Below are 24097 nucleotides of genomic sequence, written 5' to 3' on the forward strand. Positions count from 1 at the left end.
CTTGTTTACACGAAACTCCTTAAATTACTTCGACATAGTTCCTTGGCACCAAGATGCGACGGAATAACAGCAAAGCACTATTTTGTCCAAATGGAGCCCCTAAATTCACTTCACCATAGTTAATTGACACAGCGAAGCCAGAGAATGGTGGAAAAGCACTATGTTTGCATACATGAAGGTTCTCAACTCTCAAGTCCAGCTCATTGACAGCAAGATGCGCCACAATGTGTTAGTAAAGCCCTACTTTTGTCTAAATAAAGCTAGTAGAGTGACTCGGGCTACTTCAGACAAATTCTTTGTTTTAACTCTCGGTCCTCTTTGCAGGCCACTACTGAGAAGAAGAAGCTGAACCATGCTGGATCCAAGCCCTCCCTCTCCGAGAGCAGCGTACGACTCCCTCAGATAGCTATGAACACCTGCAAGTACAATGGCGGCGTGGTGAGACCACTCGTGGGCAGTCTGGCGTCCTCGTCGCGCCGCAACCTCGCGGAGCTTGACTCGGAAACGCAGCCCCTGCAGACGCTGCACAGCTCTGGCCTGGAGGTGGTGGTGTCCAAGGGAAATGGCGGTGAAGACCCCAGCAAGGCGTCCAACGAAAGCTTGGTCAGGGAGGGCAGCGGGCGCGGCGGAGGCAGGGCGCCCCAAAAGAAAAACAGAGACATTGGCTACAAACTGGGCCACCGGAGAGCGCTGTTTGAGAAGCGGAAGCGTCTTAGTGACTACGCGCTCATCTTTGGAATGTTTGGGATCGTTGTCATGGTGACGGAGACTGAACTCTCATGGGGGGTTTACACGAAGGTATGTTGTGCATAGCTATTTTTGACCTTCATTTTGGAATCCAATGCTAATTGTCATCCTTCCAGTAGCGCTTTATGACAAATTTTCCGTCAGCCTCGGTATATTTTTCATCCCACGTCACATCAGATAACGCTTAAGGCCTCGACAAGATTTTCTCAAACACTGCCGGAGAGAAAGACATTAAGAGCGACTGAGCTCTGGGATTGAAAACTCCTTGAACCTCTGGCAGGTGGATTAATTGGTTTACTCAATGTTATTCCACCAGGGACTTCTTAAAACAATTTCAGACGTCGGAATATCTTGAGAACATGTTGCTGACCCGAAGGGTAAAGCAATATAGTCGATAGCTAAAAATACATTTCGTAATCAAGACCAAAGAAGGACAGACTTCGATAATGAGCGGCACGCCCGCGGTCATTCCGCTGACAATTCCGAAGGATATTGTTCCACTTGTCGTTTTTTTTTTTTGTCATTCTTTGTCAGTCGGTGTCTTTATTGAAATAACAACCACATGATCAATGCCCCGTTGTAGCCGGGCAGCTGTTTAGAGATTTATCAAATGGCACCGACTGCTTTCTTGCACTCTCTCATTTTCTAGATGTATGGCCCTAATGTGCCCTTCTACACGTGTACACACATATTCGGGCACACACACACACGAGCACGAGCACAGCAGCTCTGGCATCCAGCTGGTGTATTTATCACCAGTGACTCTCTCCGTGGTGGGGCTCCGCTAATGCTAGCCTTGCCTTTTCTGCACCTGCCATTAAACGGAAAGTCCCCCTGTTAGTGCTGCGCTTTGATTAATTGCTAGTTTAGATGACGGCGAACGGCGTCCGCGAACAATATCAAGCTGCACCTACACCTGCAGCTTCATTGTTTAGCCACGTCCTGTCAGTGCCGTTTGTGTGTCAACTCCATTATCTGGCCTCACTTAGACTTTTAAGCTAATAAGAAGTGTGTGTAGGCTTGTAGGCTGCGTATTGCCCACTTTGTACGTACGTGCATTTATATAAGGACATTTATTCTCCTTGTCTAAACCAGTAATTGCGCCATTTGTTTCTATTTCCACTTTTTTTTTTTTTTAATCTATAAGAGACCGAGATTCAACATTAAATATGCTGGCCTTTTGAATTTGTCATTTAGCGAACTGGTAGCAACATGCAACAGAATAATTAGGACTCTATTTCGAAAATCAGGTTGATGCATGATACTTACAAGTAAAAGTTGTACTGCAATGTTTTATTCATATGCTGTGTTATGTCTAAGTGTGGTGTTTTTCCTCTCTCGTTATAGGAATCTTCATATTCATTTGCACTGAAATGCCTTATCAGCCTTTCCACTGTTATACTGCTTGGTCTTATAATAATGTACCATGCACGGGAAATCCAGGTGAGTCCAATTTATTATGATAGAAATAAAGATTACAGGGGGGAAAAAAACCCACAGTATTTACCAGCTGTTTTGGTGGTTCTTGGGATTTGATTTGTGATGTCATAGTATGGGAATATAAAAATGAGAATGTTGCAATTAAAAAAAAGATTATAAATTGTTGCTAATAATAAGCATTTTTTTATTTAGCAAAATTTATTTTTCAAAATTTGGTGGAAACTTGGCGCTCAACTGTGAATGTAGAAAAATATCTACCCATTGTATTTTAGGGACATTATAACTATTTCTTGTCCATATAAGTGCTTACTACAGGAAATTGCTTTTCAGAGATTCATGTGGGCATGAGTTGAGACACGCATACGAATTTTGGGGCAAGGCACTCGGCCGTCAAACTGTTGCTACGTCCTTAGCGCAATATCATTTGGGAACAGGATGCCAAGACGGAGCAATGCGATGTAAACGAAATGCGGCCGCGGTTGATTCTCTGTCCTCCAGCGAGTCATGTTGTCTGCTTCCCCTCAGCTGTTTATGGTGGACAACGGTGCAGATGACTGGAGGATAGCCATGACCTATGAGCGGATCTTCTTCATCGTGCTGGAGCTGCTGGTGTGTGCCATCCATCCCATCCCCGGCCAGTACGTCTTCACGTGGAAGGCCCGTCTGGCTTTTACGTACGCGCCATCCGTGGCGGATGCCGACGTGGACATCATCCTCTCCATCCCCATGTTCCTGAGACTCTACCTGATCGGCAGGGTCATGCTACTTCACAGCAAGCTGTTCACGGACGCTTCGTCTCGCAGCATCGGCGCCCTCAACAAAATCAACTTCAACACGCGCTTTGTCATGAAAACGCTCATGACCATCTGCCCGGGAACTGTGCTGCTAGTGTTCAGTATATCGTCCTGGATCATTGCTGCATGGACGGTGCGCGTCTGCGAGAGGTAAACACGAGCGTATGAATTTTGGATCATGTCCGATTGAAACACTTTGTGGCTTACCAAACACCTTCCTTCACTAGCCCTCACCTCTCAAATTGTTTTCCTTCACTAATTTGCACTTGAATCAACACGTGGACAAGCACAAGCAGCCCGCTCACCACACTGCCTGTTTTCAAACAACAACAACACGTGATTCCGTAGCCGAGCAATCGCTGCACAACTCCCCGCGCCTCGTGGTTATCGCTATTCAGCTTGTCCATAATTCATGAGTGTCTAATTATTTGTTTGCTGAATGATTTGTTTTGGTAATGCAGAACGGCCCCCCTGGATCCCCCCTCACCCGTTTTCTGCCCCAAACTGCACAAGTGTCTCAAGGGGGTGGGGCAGCTAGGTTTTTCTGAAATGAAAAAGGCAGGGAGGAAGGAAAAGATTTTCTTTCCTTCCTCATTTGGCATTTACATAAGGAAATGAGACGTTAATGCCAGCTTTGATGTTTCTAAGTCATCTTTGCATAGTTGGAGGGAAGGGGAGTCAGTAGGGTAAGGGAGGGGGAGGGCAGGGCGGGCGGGGCGGGGGTTTGAGAGCGCCATTGCAGCAGGTCTTGTCAGAACCATGTGATTGTGCGCTGCACTGAAAAAGTGAAGGGTCACTTAAGAGGACGGCTTGCTATCTCCTTTTTCAGCCTACTTATTGATGCTTGGTGAACTCCTGCAGCCCACCTTGCCTGCTTCTGCCTCCCGCTCCTTCCTTCCTTCCTTCCTTCCCTTTACCTCTTCTCTTAACTACCCCACCGAGTTCACATTGCTCACTAACCACCTCCCCCCTCGCACGCCGAACCCGAGATCCTCAAAACCTGTCAATGCTGGATAGTGGGTTCAAAACCTCAATTGGGATGCCAATAATGGTCCCAGAATGTTTGAGATCCTCAGAGTGAGGTGCTGTTTCTACCAGAGGCCATTTTGAATCTAGAAATATTTAAACTGTGTTATTTGGCTATTTGTTTACATGACAACAGTATTGAGGAGCCTGAAAATGCAAATATTTGAAAGCTGGTCTCAAATTTTATTTTATGGATAGGGAAATTCAGACACAGGACATTTCACAGTGCTATAGTGAGAGATGTACTTTGGTGCTAGGCCACGGAGAGAATTAAACACAAGCAAACTATCAATGGTAGGGGGACTAAATGAAATTTATTTTACCAAGTTGATCCAAGTGAAACTGTGAATATGCTATTCTAGCGTTTTTGTTTTATTGATTCGCAAACAATACTGGTGCCAGAGAACAGCCTGGATTTTCCGCCCCACGCTTTGTGTCTTTAAAAAAAAATGTCATCGCCCTCCACAAGCCTGGCATGCACATTACAACATTTTTGCAGGTCAGGTCAGGACATATAGAATCTTTTTTTTTTACGAGGTCGTTGTCATGTAAACAAACAGTGTTGGGGTCAGAATGTGATTTAGACGAGAAGGTCTAACGAAAGCAGTGATTGGTTTGCTCACACACACGAAAACACTCGGACACCTCCCATGACACGTGCATGTGATTTGGTTTCAGTGTTGGAATAACACGCGTGTCCAGATGCGGGTGTGTCTCGACCAATGGGTGCAAGCATGCACATGTATGTGTGGGTGTGTGCATGTGTCTATAATGTTTTATTGTACTTTCTATTCCCCACTATGCTGCTCCATAGGGATACCATGTGAGTCCTCGCTCTCTAGCTGTGGAAAAAAAAACCAAAAAAAACATTTTTGTATCGAGCTGGCGCCACTGCTACCCTGAGCGGGATTTTGGGTGGGCAGGGTTTTAGTGGTGACAATGGGCAAGCCCCTTCTAAAATAATTAGGAATGGCCTTTTCCAAATTTAGTGGGCAGACTGCAGAGAAGGATTAGGGAGGACCTCTTGGGTTGGCATGAAGGTGACATCATCCTTCAAGAGGATTCCTCCCAGGTTTGCGGGGCATAGCAGAGCAGCACTTTGAAGCAAGCGTCTCTTTGCTCACTATTTTGTCTTGTGTGAGGCTGGTCGGGGGGAGGAGGAGGAGATTTGTCCTTCAAGTCACCTTCCCAGGATGGCCGGACAGCGTTTTGTGGCTTCTGTTTTTTTCCTCCCTTCCTTTATGCAATTGTTATAGATCCATATTGCACAAAAGTCGTTTTAGCACCAACTCCAAGATTTGTTTGAGGAGCGAAAACCTTTCTGTTCTTTCATTACCATCTCATTATGTGTCTCCCTTCACAATTTAATTCAATAGTGCTGTAATGGTTTCTGCAGACTTCTGTCCGCTGCCTAAGTTTTTTTTTGTTTTTTGTTTTGCTAGAAAGGAAGTAGTCTGTTGCCAGACAGTCTGCGCATCCAAGAAGAGGACAGATGTCAAGTCATTTAATGCAATTTAATGTAACCATTGGTGTCAGGCCTGTGTGTTTATGATGTAGTGCAGCAATGATGAATGAAAAAAATAAGACAGGGAAAGAAAAAACAGGAAGGTAAGTTGCTTTCAAACGGAGACATTTTTGAAGGGGAGTTTGAGTGCAGACTGCAGCGTCTCCAGTTTTTGTTCATCCATAAATCACAAATCTCCCTCAGCCCTACCACCACCACTTCTCGTAAACATCAAAACAGCATGCGGGTTTTCATGTTTACTTTTTAAACCCATCTCAAGTCAGAAAAAAAAAAAGACCCACCAAGGGGCGGGGGATAAGAGGCGCTTGTTTCCCAAAGTGCTGTTTGAGTATCTTCTGTCAACTGCGCCATTGCACTTTGACCGCGCTCCTGAGCCCATCAGAGGGCAATAACAGTGTGAGATTGGACAAGCATGGAGTCTGTCTGGAAAATGCCTAGATGAGGGGAATGAAAGACAGCAAAGCGGAGAGACTGAGGGATGCAGGGTTGACGGAATATTAACGTTGCCATGGATGGATTTAACTCTGGGCTCCTTTTGCCTTGTGTCTTGATGCGGCCCATCTTCAGAGCTAACCTAGCTCAACTAAGCTCCTTAACTATTCTGCCTCGCTCCCCTGCAGCTCCCTCCCGCTCTCGCCTACTCCCGACTGATCCCCTGCAGATCTCTTACTGTACCCATCTAACGTGGCATGCTTTGCCTCATCTCTCCCCACGACTGATTTCCTGTCCCTATGCCTTTCCGTATCCATCCCGAGCCAAGTAGGCCTAATCCACCCCAAACTCAGTAACACACTTTCATGCATGCCTTGCTTGCCTCCCTGGTCTCTTGTTCTTCTTTTTTTTTTTTTACCCCTGGAAAATCTGCAATCTAATTCTCTTCGTCTCCTGCTTTACTTTAACGCTGTTAACGGAAGCAAAGTGCTCTATTTCCAGGTGATACGAGACCTATAGGCTAGCTGAAAGACAAGCTTTCAGGAAGTTTGGCGAACTTTCTCTCATAGGGCAACCCCGTCTAGATGAGCGGGTTTGAGTTTCAAGTCGACCGCACCTCCATGCAGGTTGTGGTAAAATCCAAAATGCCTCAGTCAGTTTTAATCATTTAACTATTACCACTATTATTATTATTATTATTATTATTATTATAAGGCCTGTGCTGTCTAATATATCACAGCATATTCTAAACGGAGGAATAGGCTGGCAAAAATGTTTTGGGGAATTCACAGGAATTGGTCAGAATTTACAGGAATTATAACGGATAATATATAGTTTATTTTACAGGGGTGCACTAAAACTGGATAGCATAATTTTGTATTTCATGCGCACATTCAGTTGAATTTTTATTCTGCACCGTTCATCGCTCAGTCCTATGCAAAATACACATGATATCGTGTAAAGTTCTTGAGGGCACATCGTAGCCCCGTTGTCAGCGCTGCTCGGTTCCCATTACGAAGCTGTGGCGCTGCATGTTGAATAATGAGACGTAAGCAATGGTTTAAATTAACCACCACTTCACTTTTTCTATCATTTTATGACTTTGCAACATCGTCTCAAGAAGCAGTCTTGGAATTCTTTTGACTCAATATATTTGATAGTTTATCATATTGCTACTTATTTCCACAAAACGATGTTCTTTTTTTTGTTTTTGTTAAATAAGGTTTTTGAAAAGCTTACCAATCAATTTGCATTGAAAGTGTGTTGCTTCAAATATTTGTAAAATTCCCAACTATCCATTCTAAAAATGTCATCTCAAACGCAAACTATGACATCACAGTGATCGCTTTTCTGTCCATCTGCATAAACAGCCCGTTATTTGTACTGACTATTTAGCTCATGCAACCTGAAAAATTGATGAGTTCTAATCTGCTGAAAAACAAGCAAAAATAATAACAAATATTTTTTCCCCTACTTAATGTGAACGCTTGCCTCAGCATTCAGATAACAACAAGAGCCAAGAAAAAACCTCGACAGTGTGTGTGTGTGGTTGTTTGTGTGTGTGAACTCCTCGCATGTTTGCGATGACTGACACCGTAACAAAGACGGATACGGTTAATGTGACTGATGTCAACCTTGAGGGCAAGTGGCAGTGTATGCTCCGGTGACCTTTTCTGAAAGTGACACATTATCAGTGTGACTTTGCACAGTCGCTGCTCAGGCCCAAACAGCCCTCACGCACTCTTTCCACAGCTGTTCCACCAAACATTAGCACTTAACACATCATTTACTCTTAATGTTTCTCAGTGGCAACAAACCTGCCAACTGATAATGTACCGTGAATTTTTTTCCACACAGCATATTGAGAGATCATTATTTATTTTGTAGATTCCGATCATGTTTTTTTTGTTATTTTCAGATTTCAATATATTAATTATTGATTTACTCCCTCGTAATATTTTGCAAAACAATAGCAATAATTCTAACAAGGTAACCTCCAATTGTCATTTGCCTGAAATATACAAATGTTATATACTCATTTAATATACTCATGTTCAACTTTTGTGGCCATGTGTTTTGCTTACATAAAATTTGGCAAGGTTGGTCTTACTCCCGATGGAGCCATCTTTTGGCTTTAGTACAAGATGGTTTTTTTTGGTCCAGGTGACCACCAATGCATATTTGTGTTTCAAAGAGTCTCCCCAGATCGCTGCTCGCTCACTTTACAAAAACAAAAACTACCTGTGGAACACTTTTTTTTTTCTAAATGGACACGGTTTGTGGCGAAGGTTTGCCAGCTTTTGTTACAGTTTGCTTTTATGCAAGTGTGGCTCCGACACACTCAGCAAAAGTGTTCAGAGAAACATTGTAATAGAGTGCTTGATATCCGATAACCCCAGAGACACAACTCAACGTTAAAATATTAAAATGAAGGGCTTCGTGAACAGTACTTGATGCCTGGTAAATCAAGTAATGGCACATTCCCATAGAAAGTAAGAATTACTGCCTACTGTAAGCAAGGCAAGTCATATTTATATATCTATATGTCACACATGAAGTTGAGATGAATGAAAGCATGCAAACTGCAGAGTCATGTCACACAATTTCTTAAAGTTAAACAAGAATGGCATAAATCCATCATGCTAACAATGCCTGCACTTTCAGCGTAATTGTTTAGTTGATTGATAGTAATGTACGAAACATAATCATTCACTAAAGTGCTGTCTGTATTAATTTGCTCAATGATTTAAGTGTAGATGAGAGGAAGATATATTGCATCACAAAACATACAGTCTGGACCGTTCCATTCGTATCGAAATGACCGATATTACAATTTGAGATTTAAGATCTGGTATCGGAGTTATTTGTTAGTATCGGTACATCACTCGCTTTATATACTTTATATGAGCCTATATAGGTCTCATGAACATCAACAATCATCAGAACAGCTTCCACTCTTCTTGATGGGGATACTTTCTATAATCTTGAGAATTTTTATCAAGCTAAGCGATTCTAATCATAGTATTGGGTAGGAATTTTTTCACTGTAACATTTAGTACAGGTCTGGTAAGTTTTGTACTGTCTACTACTACTATTTCTTATTAGTATTTATTTTGTCAAACTATATACAGCTATACAGAAAGTGAGATATCGTCTTTTTTCAGTTTTTGGTCTTCAGTTACGTATGTCCTTGCGAAACATTATGCAAGAGTAATTTTTGCAAGTCTGTTTTGGAAGAGATGACTTAAAAACAAATGGTGCAAAGTCAAGGATATAGATATTATCAAGTTGGGAATGAAATGGTTTGTCATCCAAGTGTAGCAATTGCGAGAGCATGGGCGAAGAGAAGTAGCTGGCAGATTTGCATGAATGCTTTTGCCAGGCCTTTCATTGCAGCCACCTTCACTTTCTGCTTCTTTGTGCCTTTTGCTGTCACCACTTTTGGCTTCAATAAGTGAAGAACATTCTCTGTTGGCTTAAGGGTTAGGTTGCTGAAGAATATTCCAGTTATTTATCGAGAGTAGTATTCATGCACAGTGAAATGTCGTGTTATCCCTTTTGTAGCATTTGGATAATTAAGAGCAGAGATGAATATTCATTACAAAATCCAACGTGCCAATCCATATTGTATTGTATGTGCTGACACTTGATTGATTTGCTTAGCACCATGTAGCAGTGATGTTTGCACCTTGGCAATTTGGTATTCATCAACTGCTCATGTTTACCATGATTAGCAAAGGGGCATCGCTATGCGTTATCAGTTCGTGCTCAAATGTATGCGAGCAAGAGCTGCATTGGTTGAAAGATTTTTTTTTTTTTTTTCTAATTTGCTTTTCTAGACGTGAATCCATCCAGATTATGGAAAGTGGCAATGATTGCCACAGACACTTGCTGCAGATTGAAGAAGCGTGTGAATGTGGCTTAAATCAACCACTTGAAACAAAAAGAAGGATGAAGTTTGGAATCTAAAGCTCAAGGATTGCACAGCTCTTTTCGGAAATAGGCTAATGATTCCAAATTACCGTGTCATGGCGGTTTAACAGATGAAATGAATTAGCCCGATAAAAGACAGCCGTTTAAAAGCAAGCCGTCATTTTTAACCAATCCTATAATGAATATAATTTCATTACAGCATAAACGCCATCTGGAACTACGTTGATGTAAAATTAGAAGAATAGTTTTGCAAATCAGATCTTTGCTACTGGTTTGTGTGAATGTGCATGCTTGTGCCGAGTGTCTGGTTCTCTCACACCCTCCCCATCTTCAATGTGTTTGATTTCGGCTTTCACTCCTTCAAATACACACACACGTAGGAAATTAGCACTTTTTATGAAACGGCACAACTGATATGAGAACCGATGTACTTGTGGTGGACATAGATGATTAATTTCACTGATTGACGAGGTCAGCTTAGTGCTTTTTTCCCCCCCAAATATATTATGTTGATATTATGCTACCTATAGCCCTTGAAAGTAAACGTCAAATGACCTAATTGAGATTATGCTTACAAAGTGTCTGTGGGGAAGATTTTATTAAATGGGGATGAAACTAAGCTCTTGTCCTTGAGTAGGTCTAAAGTGGTGCCAGCTCTTTTCCCAAACGTTCACAGTATATTGAGAGCCTTCAAATACTTGCGATGATTCGCATCTGTTCCACCTCTGTCTCTGTTCCCAAATGACCTTTGCTCTATTTCTTGCTATAGATGTTGCTCTATATAGAAGTAGGCAATTATTAGAAAATGATGTCATTTAATTTTATTCCTCTTAGTGTAATGGAATATAGTGGAACCTTTAAGGTCGCGCATAATTCGTTCCACACATACACTAGCTATTGTTGTTAGCTAATTTAATATAAGCTACCGTCGCTAGTTTGAATGTATTACAATGCCTCTGAACTAGTCTACAAAGCTGCTGATGCCCTTTCAATGATATTATTGAATAAAAGGTTAGAAAACATTCATAGAAAATGGCCGCCACTCCCGGCAAGTCTCTCAACACGCGTATTAGCCCACCGGTTAGCTAGCCGGCTAACAGCCAGACAACTCGCCGCATACATATTATTGTATTTGATGATACAAATGGGATCATCTGAATACTCGATTCGAGAAGTAATCAGAAGCTCCTGCTCTACATGTCAGTCAAGGTACCACTGTATACATTTCTTTGAATTCTTCTCCCAATGGCTTTTGTTTAAGCTAAGTGCAAAAAACCTCACAAAAAGCTCAAACAAGCAACACGAGTACAGTCATCCCGAACATTTCATCGACTTTAGAGGTTCCACTGTATATGGTCTTGGGTGTTTTTTTTGGAGTAAGTCCATCTTTGACTCCCTTTCAGCTCGCCTTGATGGCAAGATGAATGAAATGAACGCAATAGTGATCAAGTTAAGCCCCCGGGCAACTATCAAAGGGCAGCTGGTGAAATGTTGAGATGCAGGTAAAAGAGACAGCGGTATGAAAGTTAACGAGCACATCTAATACTGTGCCACTGTTTACAAATGATCCATCTGAGAAGACATAATAGCCGCTTCCATATGGTCTGACTGCAGTACTTTGCAGAGCTTCCCCCTACCTGCTCTCAATATACTACCCCTGAAGCATGCAGGATGCAATCAGCTTTATTTTTATTTGGGTTTTATTCTTTTTGACTCCTGCATGGTATCGTACCGACTGCCTCTCTGCATGTCATCAGTGAAGCTTGAATCTCACGGTCTGCACTTTTTTGGTCGCCATTCAGAGGAGAACACAACTTTTGTCGTTTTGGAGCATGAAAGGAAACAGGTGGACATTTTAAGAACTGGTGAAGAATGTGGGAGGACTATGGCGCTGCCTGGGAGGAGCGGATGGAGCAGTCATGTCTGCATCTAGATGCCAAAGAATTGGAAAGTTGGTGCTCTTTAAGGGCGTGGGGCTAATTATTTCAGCAATTTGGAGTCTTGGATCACTGCTGGCGTTTGAATTTGCAATTCATTATCAGCCCAGACTGAATTCCCTTTAGAACATCTTGAGGCCTCTCCCAAGAAATTAAATTGACATACATTGTCTTGTCAGGAGGATGTTAGCCAACCGTTGTCCCAAGGTGTCTGATGAATATTTGAATGCCAAATTAAATCATATCTGATCTCCTCCTAGACAGCCCATTGGGAATAATCAGCCGAGTTGAATGGGGGGGCGGGGGGGATGTATCTCAGTGAAAAGGTATGGGAATGTCATCATGGATGCAGCTATGTACGGTGTGGTGTCTCGTTTTGTCCAATATCCTTGCATCCTCACAGTGGGCATTTGCACTGTCAACTCAAGCATGGCTGTCATCTATTTTCAGCAGGCAACGTAATTAGGAGGGATCATTTCCATTTTCAAACCTTGCTGGGGGGCACTATAAACCCCATGGTGGTAGATTTACAATCAAATGTGAATACGGCAGCTTTTAATTGGATGCGGAAGCACATATATTTTGGGATAAACTGACACGAGAGTATGTTTGGTTGTCGTGTTCCAACCCAGTTTGATCTGTTGGGATTCCTCACCTCGCAGCGACATTCTCGTTTGCATCTCATTGATTCTCATCCATTTTTACAGCAATAAGCGGTCGACTGGCCTGTTTCGGAATGCTCCTTGGTTTCATTCACCTCACAAACAGTCACTGAACCTGAAATATGTTTTGGCATTTTCATAATCTCCCATTTCATCACATCATGTGACCAACTCCATACATATCAGTGTCCTACTTTTAAATAGGGATGCACTGATACAATGTAAACATGTAATTCCCTTACTAATTAATTTTAGTGTACAGCAAAATAAAAAGCACTTTCATTTACAAATTGTACTTGAATGCAGCACAAGTCAAGTTTATGTATATTATTTATATAGCCTTTAATCATAGCCGTTAACAGGACTAAACAAGAATGGTGGCCGCTCTGACCAGAAAGGCACCATTATTTACACGACAAATTATATCGAAACTGATTTAAGGATACATGGTGTTACCTACAACTCACAAAACATGTATAATAAACAATAATAATATGAACACCTTATAATCTAGACATGGCTCCTACTTGAAAGATACGTCACGTAGTATCGGACTATTTTACCAGATATCGTTACCAGTGCATCCCTCCTTTTAAACACGATTCCCCACCCAGCTGACTTGATTTGACTTTCATCTTTGTTACCTTTCAGCTTCCCAAAATACGACCCCTCCACTCCTCCATCATCAAGCATCTCTACACTTTTTTTAGCATGTCCCCCCTTCCCCAAACGGCGTGCCGTCTTACTCACTGCGTGTCTCCCACATGTGCTCGTCTTCAGGTATCATGACAAACAGGAAGTGACGAGTAACTTTCTGGGAGCCATGTGGCTCATCTCAATTACCTTCCTCTCCATTGGCTACGGGGACATGGTACCGCACACGTACTGTGGGAAAGGCGTGTGTCTGCTTACAGGGATTATGGTAGGTTCTCTCTTACACATTGCCCATCATAAAGTTCCGAGCGTCAGCTTGTCTATGTGGAACAGGGAGCTGGCTGCACTGCACTTGTGGTTGCAGTGGTGGCCAGGAAGCTGGAGCTGACCAAGGCGGAGAAGCACGTTCACAACTTCATGATGGACACGCAACTCTGCAAACGAGTGAGTGACCAGCTAGCGGCCATTATACACATAGGCAATGTCAAACTATAATGGACCACATTCCATTGTATGGTACTGGTTCTTCTATTTTATTTAATTCACTAGAATTTCTCCTTCTGGTTCCTCATCACAGGAGGCACCTATTTTTATTTTATTCTACATTTTGTTCTGGCCTACACTCAAAATATTGTTTGCCTGAACAACTACTGAGCATCCCAGTTTGTTTCCTTGTTTCACAGGTAAAGAACACAGCTGCCAATGTACTCAGGGAAACATGGCTCATCTATAAACACACCAAGTTGGTCAAGAAGATTGATCACGCCAAGGTGCGGAAACACCAACGCAAGTTTCTCCAAGCCATTCACCAGTAAGTTCATATCAAGTGATATGCACAAGCACCCATAAATGAGAATCAGAGTGCCCAACCTAAAAAAAAAATCATTTAGAATAATGTCCAATTTCAGATTACTTCAGTGATAGAAAGCATTTAAGATGTCTTCTAAATAGGTATAATATTTTGATTCTTGTGATTGTGAGGCACGCACAAACACACACACACACACGTACACACGACAACTTAGTGTAACGGTCCCAACCCCCTTCCTCTGTTCCCTTTTTCCCGCCAACCCCCCTTTGACCTTGTGCTTACAGTGAGAATTGTGAAGGTCGTTTTGTGAATGTCGTGCGGTTAAAACTGTACTGTGTTCTGTCTTTGTTTTGCTCTATCACCGCAGAGCTCAGAAGTAAGTTGAGTCTTCTATGTATCCTCCTTCTGTCTCCTCAACATCCTCCTCTCTCCTCCGTGTCTGCCTTTGACATGCATGAACAGAGTGTGTGTTGCCAAAATAAGAACGAAAACAAACCCAAAATACACAGCGCCATTGTTTTTGGTTTCACTGAAGTCGGTCGGTGTTCGATTGACTTCGATCTCGCTTGCCGTGCTCTCTTGAAGTTAATGGACAAAAAAAAAAAAAGAAGACAAAAAAAAACAGCGTCCACGTTTTGCTGCTGGTGTTGATGGTGGAGGCTTGCCTAGGGCGAGCGTGAGAAAGAGAAAGAGAGCGAAAGAAAGAAAGAGAACGAAAGAAAAAGAGCGAAAGAAAGAAAGAGAGAGAAAAAGAAAGAGAGAGCAAAAGAAAGAGAGCGAAAGAAAGCAAAACAGAGAGAGCGAAAGAAAGAAAGAAAGCAAAAGAAAGCGAAAGAAATCAAGAAATCAAGAAAGAAAGAAAGAAGCATGTGAGCTTTGTTGGCTCGCGGTTCATTTTCATCTGTACTATGTTTGCCCATGATTAATATAGCTGCTCTGGAGGCTGGCTATATTAACCTGCATCGAGAGAACTCTTTGTGCACGCCTACTTTTTTTTTGTCAACACAAACACACACAGCACACATATACTGTCATTCAGATCAGGTTGAAATGATTGCAGTGTTTTGAATTTCTAAATTTATCAATGATATCGGAATTTGTGCACACCAGGATTAATTTCGCTCCCAGTTGACTTTGGCTGGGGTGTCATTTTTTTATGCTCCCCCTTTTTCTTTTTTTACCCAATAAATAATTAATTCATACATTCTTCATCAAATACATTTTAAAGAGACAGGTATTTTTAAAAAAAATCTCAAATTACCTTTGATTTTATATTAATAATTCAAAGGGTTGTTTGGATAAAGTAAAGTTGCGTCTTTTGTACCTCAAGGCACCGCAGCACTTTTGTCTTCACAGCGTAAGCGCGGGAAGATGATATGCACGAGGGAGTTTGCACATGAATAAAAGCCACTGAGTTCTATCTTGTCTAGCAATTTGCTAAACAGACATCTAGGTGACGTCCAAATGGCAACGCTGCCATCAACGACACACTCAAGTGTGTCTTGAGCAACGACATCATGTATGTAAGCCAAGTGACGCCATTTGACATCTCATTTCAGGCCCCATCAGTAAAACACGTCATGTTACAACAACAAACATATTTCATTGTGTATTACACCACTCACAGCCACTGCACGCAAAAAAAAAAAAAAAGGTTTGGAATTCCTGGCACTGGACTGGGTGTGGCAGTGACAATGGGCATGTCATTGTTTTTTTTTTTTTAATGTCTTCTTTTTGGGTGATAACTAATGAGAATGTTTTGATTTGAAGATTTGAAGGATGCTCTAGAATGGAAGCATATTGCATTCTTGCTGACAACCATTGCTAATAACACAAATATATATAAGCGTTAACATGTCTGGCATAAAACGTCGTGTTGATTTGTGCGTTCATATTAGCCGAAATGTAATTTCCATTTCGCAAGCGCTTTATTTTCTCATTTACCACTGAGCGAAGTAAGTCGCACTTTATCGAATTCATTACATTAGCCACAGCTTGAGTTATCTGATGCTTAGTTGGCAAGTTTAGCTAACACTTCTCGCAGCTATTCCAATGAAACAACAATGATGGTAATGTACTCAACCTTACTGTGCCTCTCGCTCTCTTTTTACCGACGTAAGCAAAAGCTACATCATCAAGAACCCGCTTGTAAACACCAGACACAAATGTAATATGCTTCCGTCGTTTTGCATGTATTGGTTTGCTATTGAATTGACAAAGACCAGGAAATGCTTGAATTTCTATACATATATATTTATGTAGCATATATATATGTATGTATGATGATTAAGTGGAAAGCATGCGCAGTGACATTTTTTGATTTGGATTTCATATCACGAGGGCTCCTGATAACAAACTGTGTTGTTCCTCCTCCTTTTCTTTCCCCATCGGCCCTTTCATGACCCTAAACTATCTGCTACCTTCCACTCTTTTTGCAATTCTCCCCGATTCTCTTTGGTCTTGTCTTTCCTTTGCCCCGCCCCCTTCTCCCCATCTCGACTTCCTTATGTCTCCGCCCAGACTGCGTAGTGTGAAGATGGAGCAGAGGAAGCTCAACGATCAGGCCAACACCTTGGTGGACCTGGCGAAGGCAAGTTTGCAGTCACACCAAATACAATTTATTTTTTATTTTATTTTATAGTATAGTTATAGTATTATTATTATTATATTTTTTATTATTAGTTTTGTTATAGTATATTTTTTGTTTTTGTTTTGTTATAGTATTATTCTTTTTTTTATAGTATCTTTTTTTTTTTTAATAGGCCGAAACCGATCTAGGCGTTGAATCGCATTTCCGCACTTTGCTCCACTTTGAACTGGCAACTACAATCTAAACTGACAGGGTACATTCCAAGCTGCAAGGCTGAGACCAGAAACTCCGCGTTAAAGAGCAGAGAGAAGGCGTCTTGATCCCGGAAGGCGTACAGAGAGGTTAGAAGGGGGATGCATCACGCCTCGGCGGCCTCGGCCCTGCCGCAGACATGAGGCGAGGCGAGGCAGCAGAGCAGAGCAGAGCAGAGCAGAGCAGAGCAAAGACACGGTTCAAAGCGAGGCGCTATCCTGCAGCCTCATTTGATGTGGCTGGCATTTCCACTCCAGTGTGTGTTTTAAAAGGTCACAAGGCCACCTCCTTTAATGTGTGTTTACTCGCCCCTCCCTCTTCTGCTCCTCCATCACATTCCATCTGTGTGCAGGAGGTAGTTGAGCGTCTCCTTTTCAATCCAACATCCAATATCTAACTGTCAGATTGAATTAATATCGGAATGCAAATTAGGAATCTGGGTGGTTTGCAAAATCATTTGGGCTAAATTACCGGGTCGTGTCTTTTTTTTTTTTTTTTAAGAGCACATCTACATACAAAAATTCTCCCGAAAGTTTGAGAGGGCCAATTTCCGAGTTGAGATAGAATACGCTGGCATTGGCAGATCCCACGTCGACTGTGAAAAGCCTCTCATTACGTGAATGAGGAACATGAAGCTAATGCTTGAGACGTTCAAGAGCATCTCTGGCTATAAATGGAGGAGGCGGTTTGTTAAATTGGCAGCAAGATAAAATCTTTGCTGACTTGCTGAAAAACTGCCGCGCTCTTTCCTCGCCATCTCGCCGCTAACATTTCTTTCTATCACGGTGTCACATTTAGAATAAAAATCTTCAATCTGCACTCGTAATTTATGGAAAATTATTATTTAAAGACCCTTAGTCGCTGAGGAGATTTGATTTTGACAAAGTGGCTTCGGTGCATTAAAGTCTTCAATCTGAATCAGACTTACTTTGAACTTTTGGATATCTAATTTAATTGCCGCTTGATGGCTTATGAAGTCTTGAACTAGCCAACACCGTTTCTCCATTCGTAGACCCAGAATGTGATGTACGACCTGGTGTCAGAACTCCAGGAGCGCAGCGAGGAGCTGGACAAGCGAATCGGCACATTGGAGGACAAGCTGGACTCTGTGACGGGCAGCCTGCAGGCGCTGCCCTGCCTCATCTCCCAAGCCATAACCCAGCAGCAGCAGGACTTCCTGGACGGCTTTGTTCACCGCTTCCGACCCGCCTCGCTAGCCTCCGAGCGCTCCGAACGCTCAGAGCGTTCGTGGACGTCCACCACCCGCAGGCGGCGCTCGCCGTCCACCGCACCACACACCTCCTCCGATAGCGGATAAGAAGCACCTTTCCGTATCCATCTCCTCACTTTGTTCTTCTTCCCTCTCAAAGAGTCCGTCGCCGGACTGATGTTGAGCCCATATCCTGACCTCCCTCTCCCCGTAACACCGATTAAATCCAAAAACCCATCTCTCTCCCGCTGTGACTGAGTGTTTCAGCGCACGACTGGATCAGAGCAACTAAAAAAATAAAAAAGAGCGGGGCGGGGGACGAAATCCCGAAAAAAAAAAAAGACATCTGAAAAACAAACAAAAAAGAAACAAAAGAAAAAGACTAATAAACCGAGATAAAGTAGAGATATGGTTTATGTTTTAGCCATTGTATGGCTGTTCAAGTTAGCTTTTTTTGTAAAAGCCCTTAAAAATGGACTGAGGTCAGGGTCACTGGGGTGAGAGCTGGCTATCACACCGGAAAGTCCTTAACCACCTGGGGGGAGGGGGCGGGGCATGAACGCGGTGGTATTCGGTGAGGAGGGTGAGACAAAACTTTGGATTTCTCTTTCAAAAGACCGGCGTCATGGATTCTTTCCCGTAGGTTAGCTGCTAACGCTTTGGAGAGGAGCAACGTGTCCCGCGCCAGCCGAGCGCGACGGCATTACTACTGGGTAGGAAAAAAAAAAATGTACACAATTGCCAACTTCAAGGTTTCAGCTTCCTTGTTCTTACCAAGGGAAAATGAGAGCGACTATCTTTTTTAGTTACATATTGACATGTGATTTTTCAGTGCCTGAATGTATAAATAGTAGAGGGTTATTTAATTACTAATTTCAGAGCTTTTTTACGATGTTAACAGTCTGACTACAGCATTGCATTCCCTTTTCAGATACATTCCTCTCCGAATATCAAAAGATCTTAAAATGATGCATCACATGGCCTCTGTTGAGCAACCTTGCTTTGAGAATCGTTTTTCTTTTCTATTTATACTAACAACATTAAGGGGGGAAAAAACTGGAGAATGTTCCGAGAGCGAGCGAAAGTGTCTTTTATGTGTGTTTGTATGAAAATGAATTCACTTTTAGCTCAATGCTGCACAACCATACATAACATTTAGTGCACCTTCCTCAGTGTCGCTAATTAGAGCCACGGCGCTCGAAAGATAATGGCTGCTGGTGTCAACGGTCGAAAGGGAGAAAGGGAGCAGAAAAAACAACAACCTGTCCCTTCGCATGGTTCTGTGCATAAAAACGATAGTTGAACGTACTGTTCCCTGGATGGCTTGCTAACTCGAAATGATTTGCAATTTTTATATATGTCCACTATTTGATTGTGTTTGTCACTTTTTTCTTTTTTTTTTTTACAGAAAATTACTTTTCGTAGCACCTTGAGAGTTGCACTAAATGCGAAAACAAAAGGCAAAAGAAAACCATGGTTATGTTAAAAAAATTCTGAAAGGACGTGAATAAAAGTAGTGAAAAAAATGTCATGGCTACAAAATATTAAATGGGTCCCTGAGCAATTTCAACGCAAAAAGAAAAAAAAAAGTCTTTTGTTGGAAATTCAAATGAGTACACTGAAGCAATGTGAAGAATAAGTTTTAAAATCCACTTTGAGTGAATTCAGAGAATCATTAGTTTACATTTTGAAAGGGTATCAACATTAGATTTTAAGAGCGGCATTTCTTAACTAAGTACTGGGAGTTTTGCTGGTTGCTTAGCAACCACACGGCCATGGAAAAATCTCCTGGAACCATCCCCATTGGAACAAATGAAACCAACATGGGGAAAATAAAGAACTAACAAGAATTTTTTTTTTTTTTTTAGTTGCACATCACGGTTTTTAAAATCCTTTCAAAAGAAAGAATTTATATATATAAAAAAAATGATTTTTATTTTGACAAGATTTTGGGGCACTGGATTACGGCGACATGATTTTGAAAAAAATACTCTTTTTTTTCCTTCCACATAGTCATTGCAATCAGGTCCTTTTCCCATATATTTTTTTTAACAAATAAATTCGATTAATTGTTCGGACCCACCATTGAGTGTTCCATTTAAGAACATATCCCCCCCCACCCCGCCCCTTCAAGCTTGAATTGATGAAGCATGACTCCCCCTATGCCCACCTCGAGCTCCTTGTACAGTGCGACACTCCTCTGCCCCACTCGTATCAACGAATGTCATTATGGCTTCCCTTTCAATCAATGTCATACGATTACTTAGGACGACTAATGGCGAGCGGCTTGATGCCTGTTCATGTCTCATGCTTCAATCTCCTTATTACGTCGTGAGGTTTAGCCTCGTGTTTGTCATCTGTCATCATTATCAATAGGAGTCACACAAAGCGGCTTCCAAAATGGCCTCCAGCAAAGATCTCAAAATCGAAAAAGATAACTACAACAGGAGGGGAACCCTCAGGTCGTGCTTTGGGAGTGTGTAATACTTGGTTACGCAGGGTAGGATGGTCCGATGCTGTCATCATACCAAAGAGGGAAAACAGAGATGAGCCATGATTCATAATTTGTGTGGCGGCAGAGTGAATATTTTCAATGACTAATACAAAAAAGACAAATTTGAGTGAAACATTTTTGTTTTACTCCCAAGTGGATCTCAAGCAATTAGAATAGTTCACTCAAATGAATTGAAACCTTTAAATACTTTCCAGGAGGCCATACGAGTTTCCCTTTTTGAATTAAACTATTGAGATGAATTCAGTTTCCCAGAATATTCCGATTGATTGAGCTACTGATGTTACCAAAAATACCTATATTCGCTCCTACTCAAATGTTTTGAATAATTTCAAAACTTTTTCCATCATTAATGTGACCTACAACCTATAGGGGTCAATTGAAATTTGAAAAATCTACTGAGATAAGTGTTAAGCGGGTGTGCAGACTTGTGCAACCCATCCATCCATTTTCCAAATCACTTATCCAGTTTTTTTTCCAATTGACTTGTTGAGGTTAGATCATTAATATTGGAACATTATCGGAAATTATTTATCATGGTTTCAATTTTTTACATCACAAAAATGGCATTTGAACAGGAATGACTGACATACAAAGCCCTGCCAAAACACAATTTCGGAATTAACTACCTGCTCAATTTTCTCCTCTTGAAAATATTTTATATTAAAAGTCAGGGGCTTGCATTGGTATTCCGATGGTATTAGATAAGCAGTCTTTTATCACCCTGAGAGGAAATCAACACTATTGAACAATAACACTCACCTAAAATGAAATGTAACCCATCTGTTGTTCTGTGCACATTGCCTCGTGATGCATAACGTACACGCTAGCGCAGGGATACGTTCAATGGATGGAAAATAGGTTGGACATGTTCTCTGTATGCACTTTGCTGATTTTTAATTTTGCAGGTCAACTGTTGTCCTAGTAAGGAGAGACACCAAGGTCACAACATTAAAGACTTTCCCCATCGATACACGAGTCTACCTTTTCTGTCTTTCTTTTTTTTTAAATCTCATCTGAATTAATTTTTCTCTCATCAGGCTCAGTTTTTTATGGGAGTTGAAAGAGTATAAGGGCTACTCAAATAATATTAAAGGAAAAATACGATGAGAATATGACGTAAAATCTGAACCCCACTTCAGTAGATCATCATCTATTCTATTGTTTCGGCATAGTATGTCAAATTTTCAAGCCACTATGATTACGGGTAATGCAAGACGTGTATTCTGAGACTATATTCAAGTATCTTGAAATCATAGTTTGCAGCATTTAAAAAAAATATGACCTATAGATGGCAAAAAATGGCAGCAAAACTCGAAAGAATTTTGAAGCAAACAATTTGTCCGCTTTATTGTACTAACATTGTGACCATAAGTGTCAATAACTTACATTTTAAAGTTGTTCTAGTCTGCTAGCTTAATGCTAGTGCTAACATATAACGCTTAATTAAGCAACTGATATTTGACCAGTGCAGCCACATTTAGATATTCAATACAACAGTAGTCGCAGTCATATATTCTCGACTTGATTGAAGTGTATAATTATTTTAAGGCAGTTTGAAAATTTCGTTCTGTGCCTTTTTACTGCACACAGCTTTCAGGCGATCAAGCTAATGTGCTACTATAGTTAAACAGCCGCTGAGGCCTTGTCCTGCGGTGCAGTCAAATAACAAGCTTCTATTCGTGTCTACATGTACAAAAAGGGCTCAGCGTGGTTAATTACGACCAAATCGGAAGGCTGCTGGCACCAGTCCGAACCACTACGCTGCTTTGGTTAGCCCATTGACGACGTTTGGCTAGCTCATAATGCTGCGTTTCACCCTCACACTTGGGGAAGGAATCCTGTAGCAGTGAAAAGATCATCACAGGTTGTCCAAAGGTCCTTTGGGGACAGCTTGCAGCAGGCAAGGAAATTCATTTATTATCTCCATGCCCGGCTCGCACCCTTTCTTCTCCCTTTGTGTCTGTGCACGGACAAACTTCATGCAGCTGAATAATGCTTCACGCCCTGCCAATCACCAGCAGCTAACGGGCTTTGCTGTGCAATTGAGAAATCTGAGAAAATACAAGTATTGATCTTCCCGGACATTTTTTTTCTCTAATGCACACTAAGCTAGAGGTGCAGAGTGTGTGTGGAGGGCCTATTCATTCCACTAAATGTTCTTTTGAGTGTCTTTTATTTCAGCTTTCGTTGTTTTTCTCTCGCTCTGCCGTTCCGTCTGTGTGTCTCATTTCTCGCCGGCCAAGAACGAAAGCAGAGTAAGAGGATACAAATGAGGTGGCTGTTGCTATAGTAGCTTCATTTTACTGGGGAAGGAGGATTTTCTTGCCTTAAAGCCACAGGCCATGCGTCATGACTGGCGGTGTCTGTAGATGACGTGAGTGTTCACATTTTGCTATCTACAAATGTGTTTTTCGGTGAGCGTTAAAGAATATTCACATTTTTGATCGTTTTAAGAGTCAAGCAAGAGTAAAAGAGTCAAGTAATGCCTGATGCATTTACAGTGCAGCAAAAATATACTATCACAGTACTCAGTCATATAATCCTTATCCACTGCAAAGAACATCTAATATTAGTGCCGTACTGGTGAGCTTAGAGGAGTTGGAACAAATAAAAAGGATCGTATATCTGGCTGCCTGTCTTATACTGCCCTCAGGTGGCCTATGGGGGCACACTGGAAAGAGATGCGTAACACAAATTGTTCAATGTAATTACAGAGTACAGCATTATTGAGTGTTATTTTGTCCTCATTAAATATAAAATCCAAATTGTTTTGCTGTTTAAAGGGGGAAAGATGAAACTGAATGACATTTCCCACTCATTTTAACAAAAAAAAGATTATTTGAGGTACAATTGGTTACAAAATTTCTTAGGTCAAGGTACTACATATACACAGAAGTATTTATTGTGATTTTCTCAGTTTGGAGGTATACACATTAAATGAACAAATCTCCATATGACTATTTTAAAGGTTAGTAACATTTTAACTATTAATTGTGTTTATATGAAACATACAAATGCCTCCCTCTGTATGAGTATTGCATCCATGTGCTGCTTGTGCATTTCTTATGACTACTTGTGCTGTGGAGTGGCAATGCAGCAGATGAGGACGCCCCAGGCCACTGGTGGGACGCTATTCACTTGAGGATGTGGGCTGTGTTATGTACTTCCACTACCCTATTGGTCACCAGTACTGCTGAGAGCATGTGTGTGGGTGGAGAAGGGAGATGGGGGTCACTCCAGATGTCCTTGCCCTGAGCGGTCTCAACATGAAAATCAACACTGCATTTACAGTGTTCACATTATAAAGATGGAATCATTTCTTGAATTATTTTAAATAATCCAATAGCAACTGCCCCCCCCCCCTTGATATTTATGCTATTATTTTTTTCCAACATTCTTTTTTTATGTATGTTATAAATACATAGCATTTAGCAACGTTTTAATTCCTTCTTAATTTGATTTGTTCTTATTTTTGAACAGATCATGAATATTCCAAAAAATATATCTTTTGAAAACGTTCTCTTCTGTTGCGATTCCCAACTGAATTGAATCTGGTCTCTAAGCAATGT

At 41.5% G+C, this 24097-nt stretch overlaps 1 protein-coding gene and 1 long non-coding RNA gene across 11 annotated transcripts in view; one reads left to right on the forward strand and one right to left on the reverse strand.

Moving 5' to 3' along the window:
• kcnn1a (potassium intermediate/small conductance calcium-activated channel, subfamily N, member 1a) overlaps positions 1-21496 on the forward strand; it is a 37496-nt gene extending 16000 nt beyond the window's left edge. For 2 of the 3 annotated variants that reach the window (XM_088397275.1, XM_088397276.1), the window contains exons 2-9: positions 325-798; positions 2095-2190; positions 2713-3131; positions 13277-13418; positions 13484-13594; positions 13834-13961; positions 16482-16551; positions 17816-21496. In XM_088397275.1, coding sequence (XP_088253401.1) covers positions 325-798; positions 2095-2190; positions 2713-3131; positions 13277-13418; positions 13484-13594; positions 13834-13961; positions 16482-16551; positions 17816-18121 — 1746 coding nt within the window. In that variant the 3' untranslated portion in view covers positions 18122-21496. Of the gene's footprint in view, positions 1-324; positions 799-2094; positions 2191-2712; positions 3132-13276; positions 13419-13483; positions 13595-13833; positions 13962-14328; positions 16552-17815 lie in introns of all 3 variants that reach the window. The other variant, XR_015862823.1, reaches the window with a different exon arrangement.
• Positions 1-24097, reverse strand: part of LOC148387770 (uncharacterized) — a 65148-nt gene that overhangs the window by 36590 nt on the left and 4461 nt on the right. The window contains exon 4 of one of the 8 annotated variants that reach the window (XR_015862831.1): positions 1423-1558. The exons of 4 other annotated variants lie outside the window; for them this stretch is intronic. This is a non-coding gene — a long non-coding RNA (uncharacterized LOC148387770). Of the gene's footprint in view, positions 1-1422; positions 1559-4254; positions 4850-14231; positions 14405-22404; positions 22563-24097 lie in introns of those variants that run through there. 3 more of the 8 variants (XR_015862828.1, XR_015862830.1, XR_015862827.1) reach the window with 3 other exon arrangements.

Source organism: Syngnathus floridae, chromosome 14 (assembly GCF_059516105.1).
Source record: "Syngnathus floridae isolate MCC-2025c chromosome 14, RoL_Sflo_1.0, whole genome shotgun sequence".
Taxonomy (NCBI): Eukaryota; Metazoa; Chordata; class Actinopteri; order Syngnathiformes; family Syngnathidae; genus Syngnathus; species Syngnathus floridae.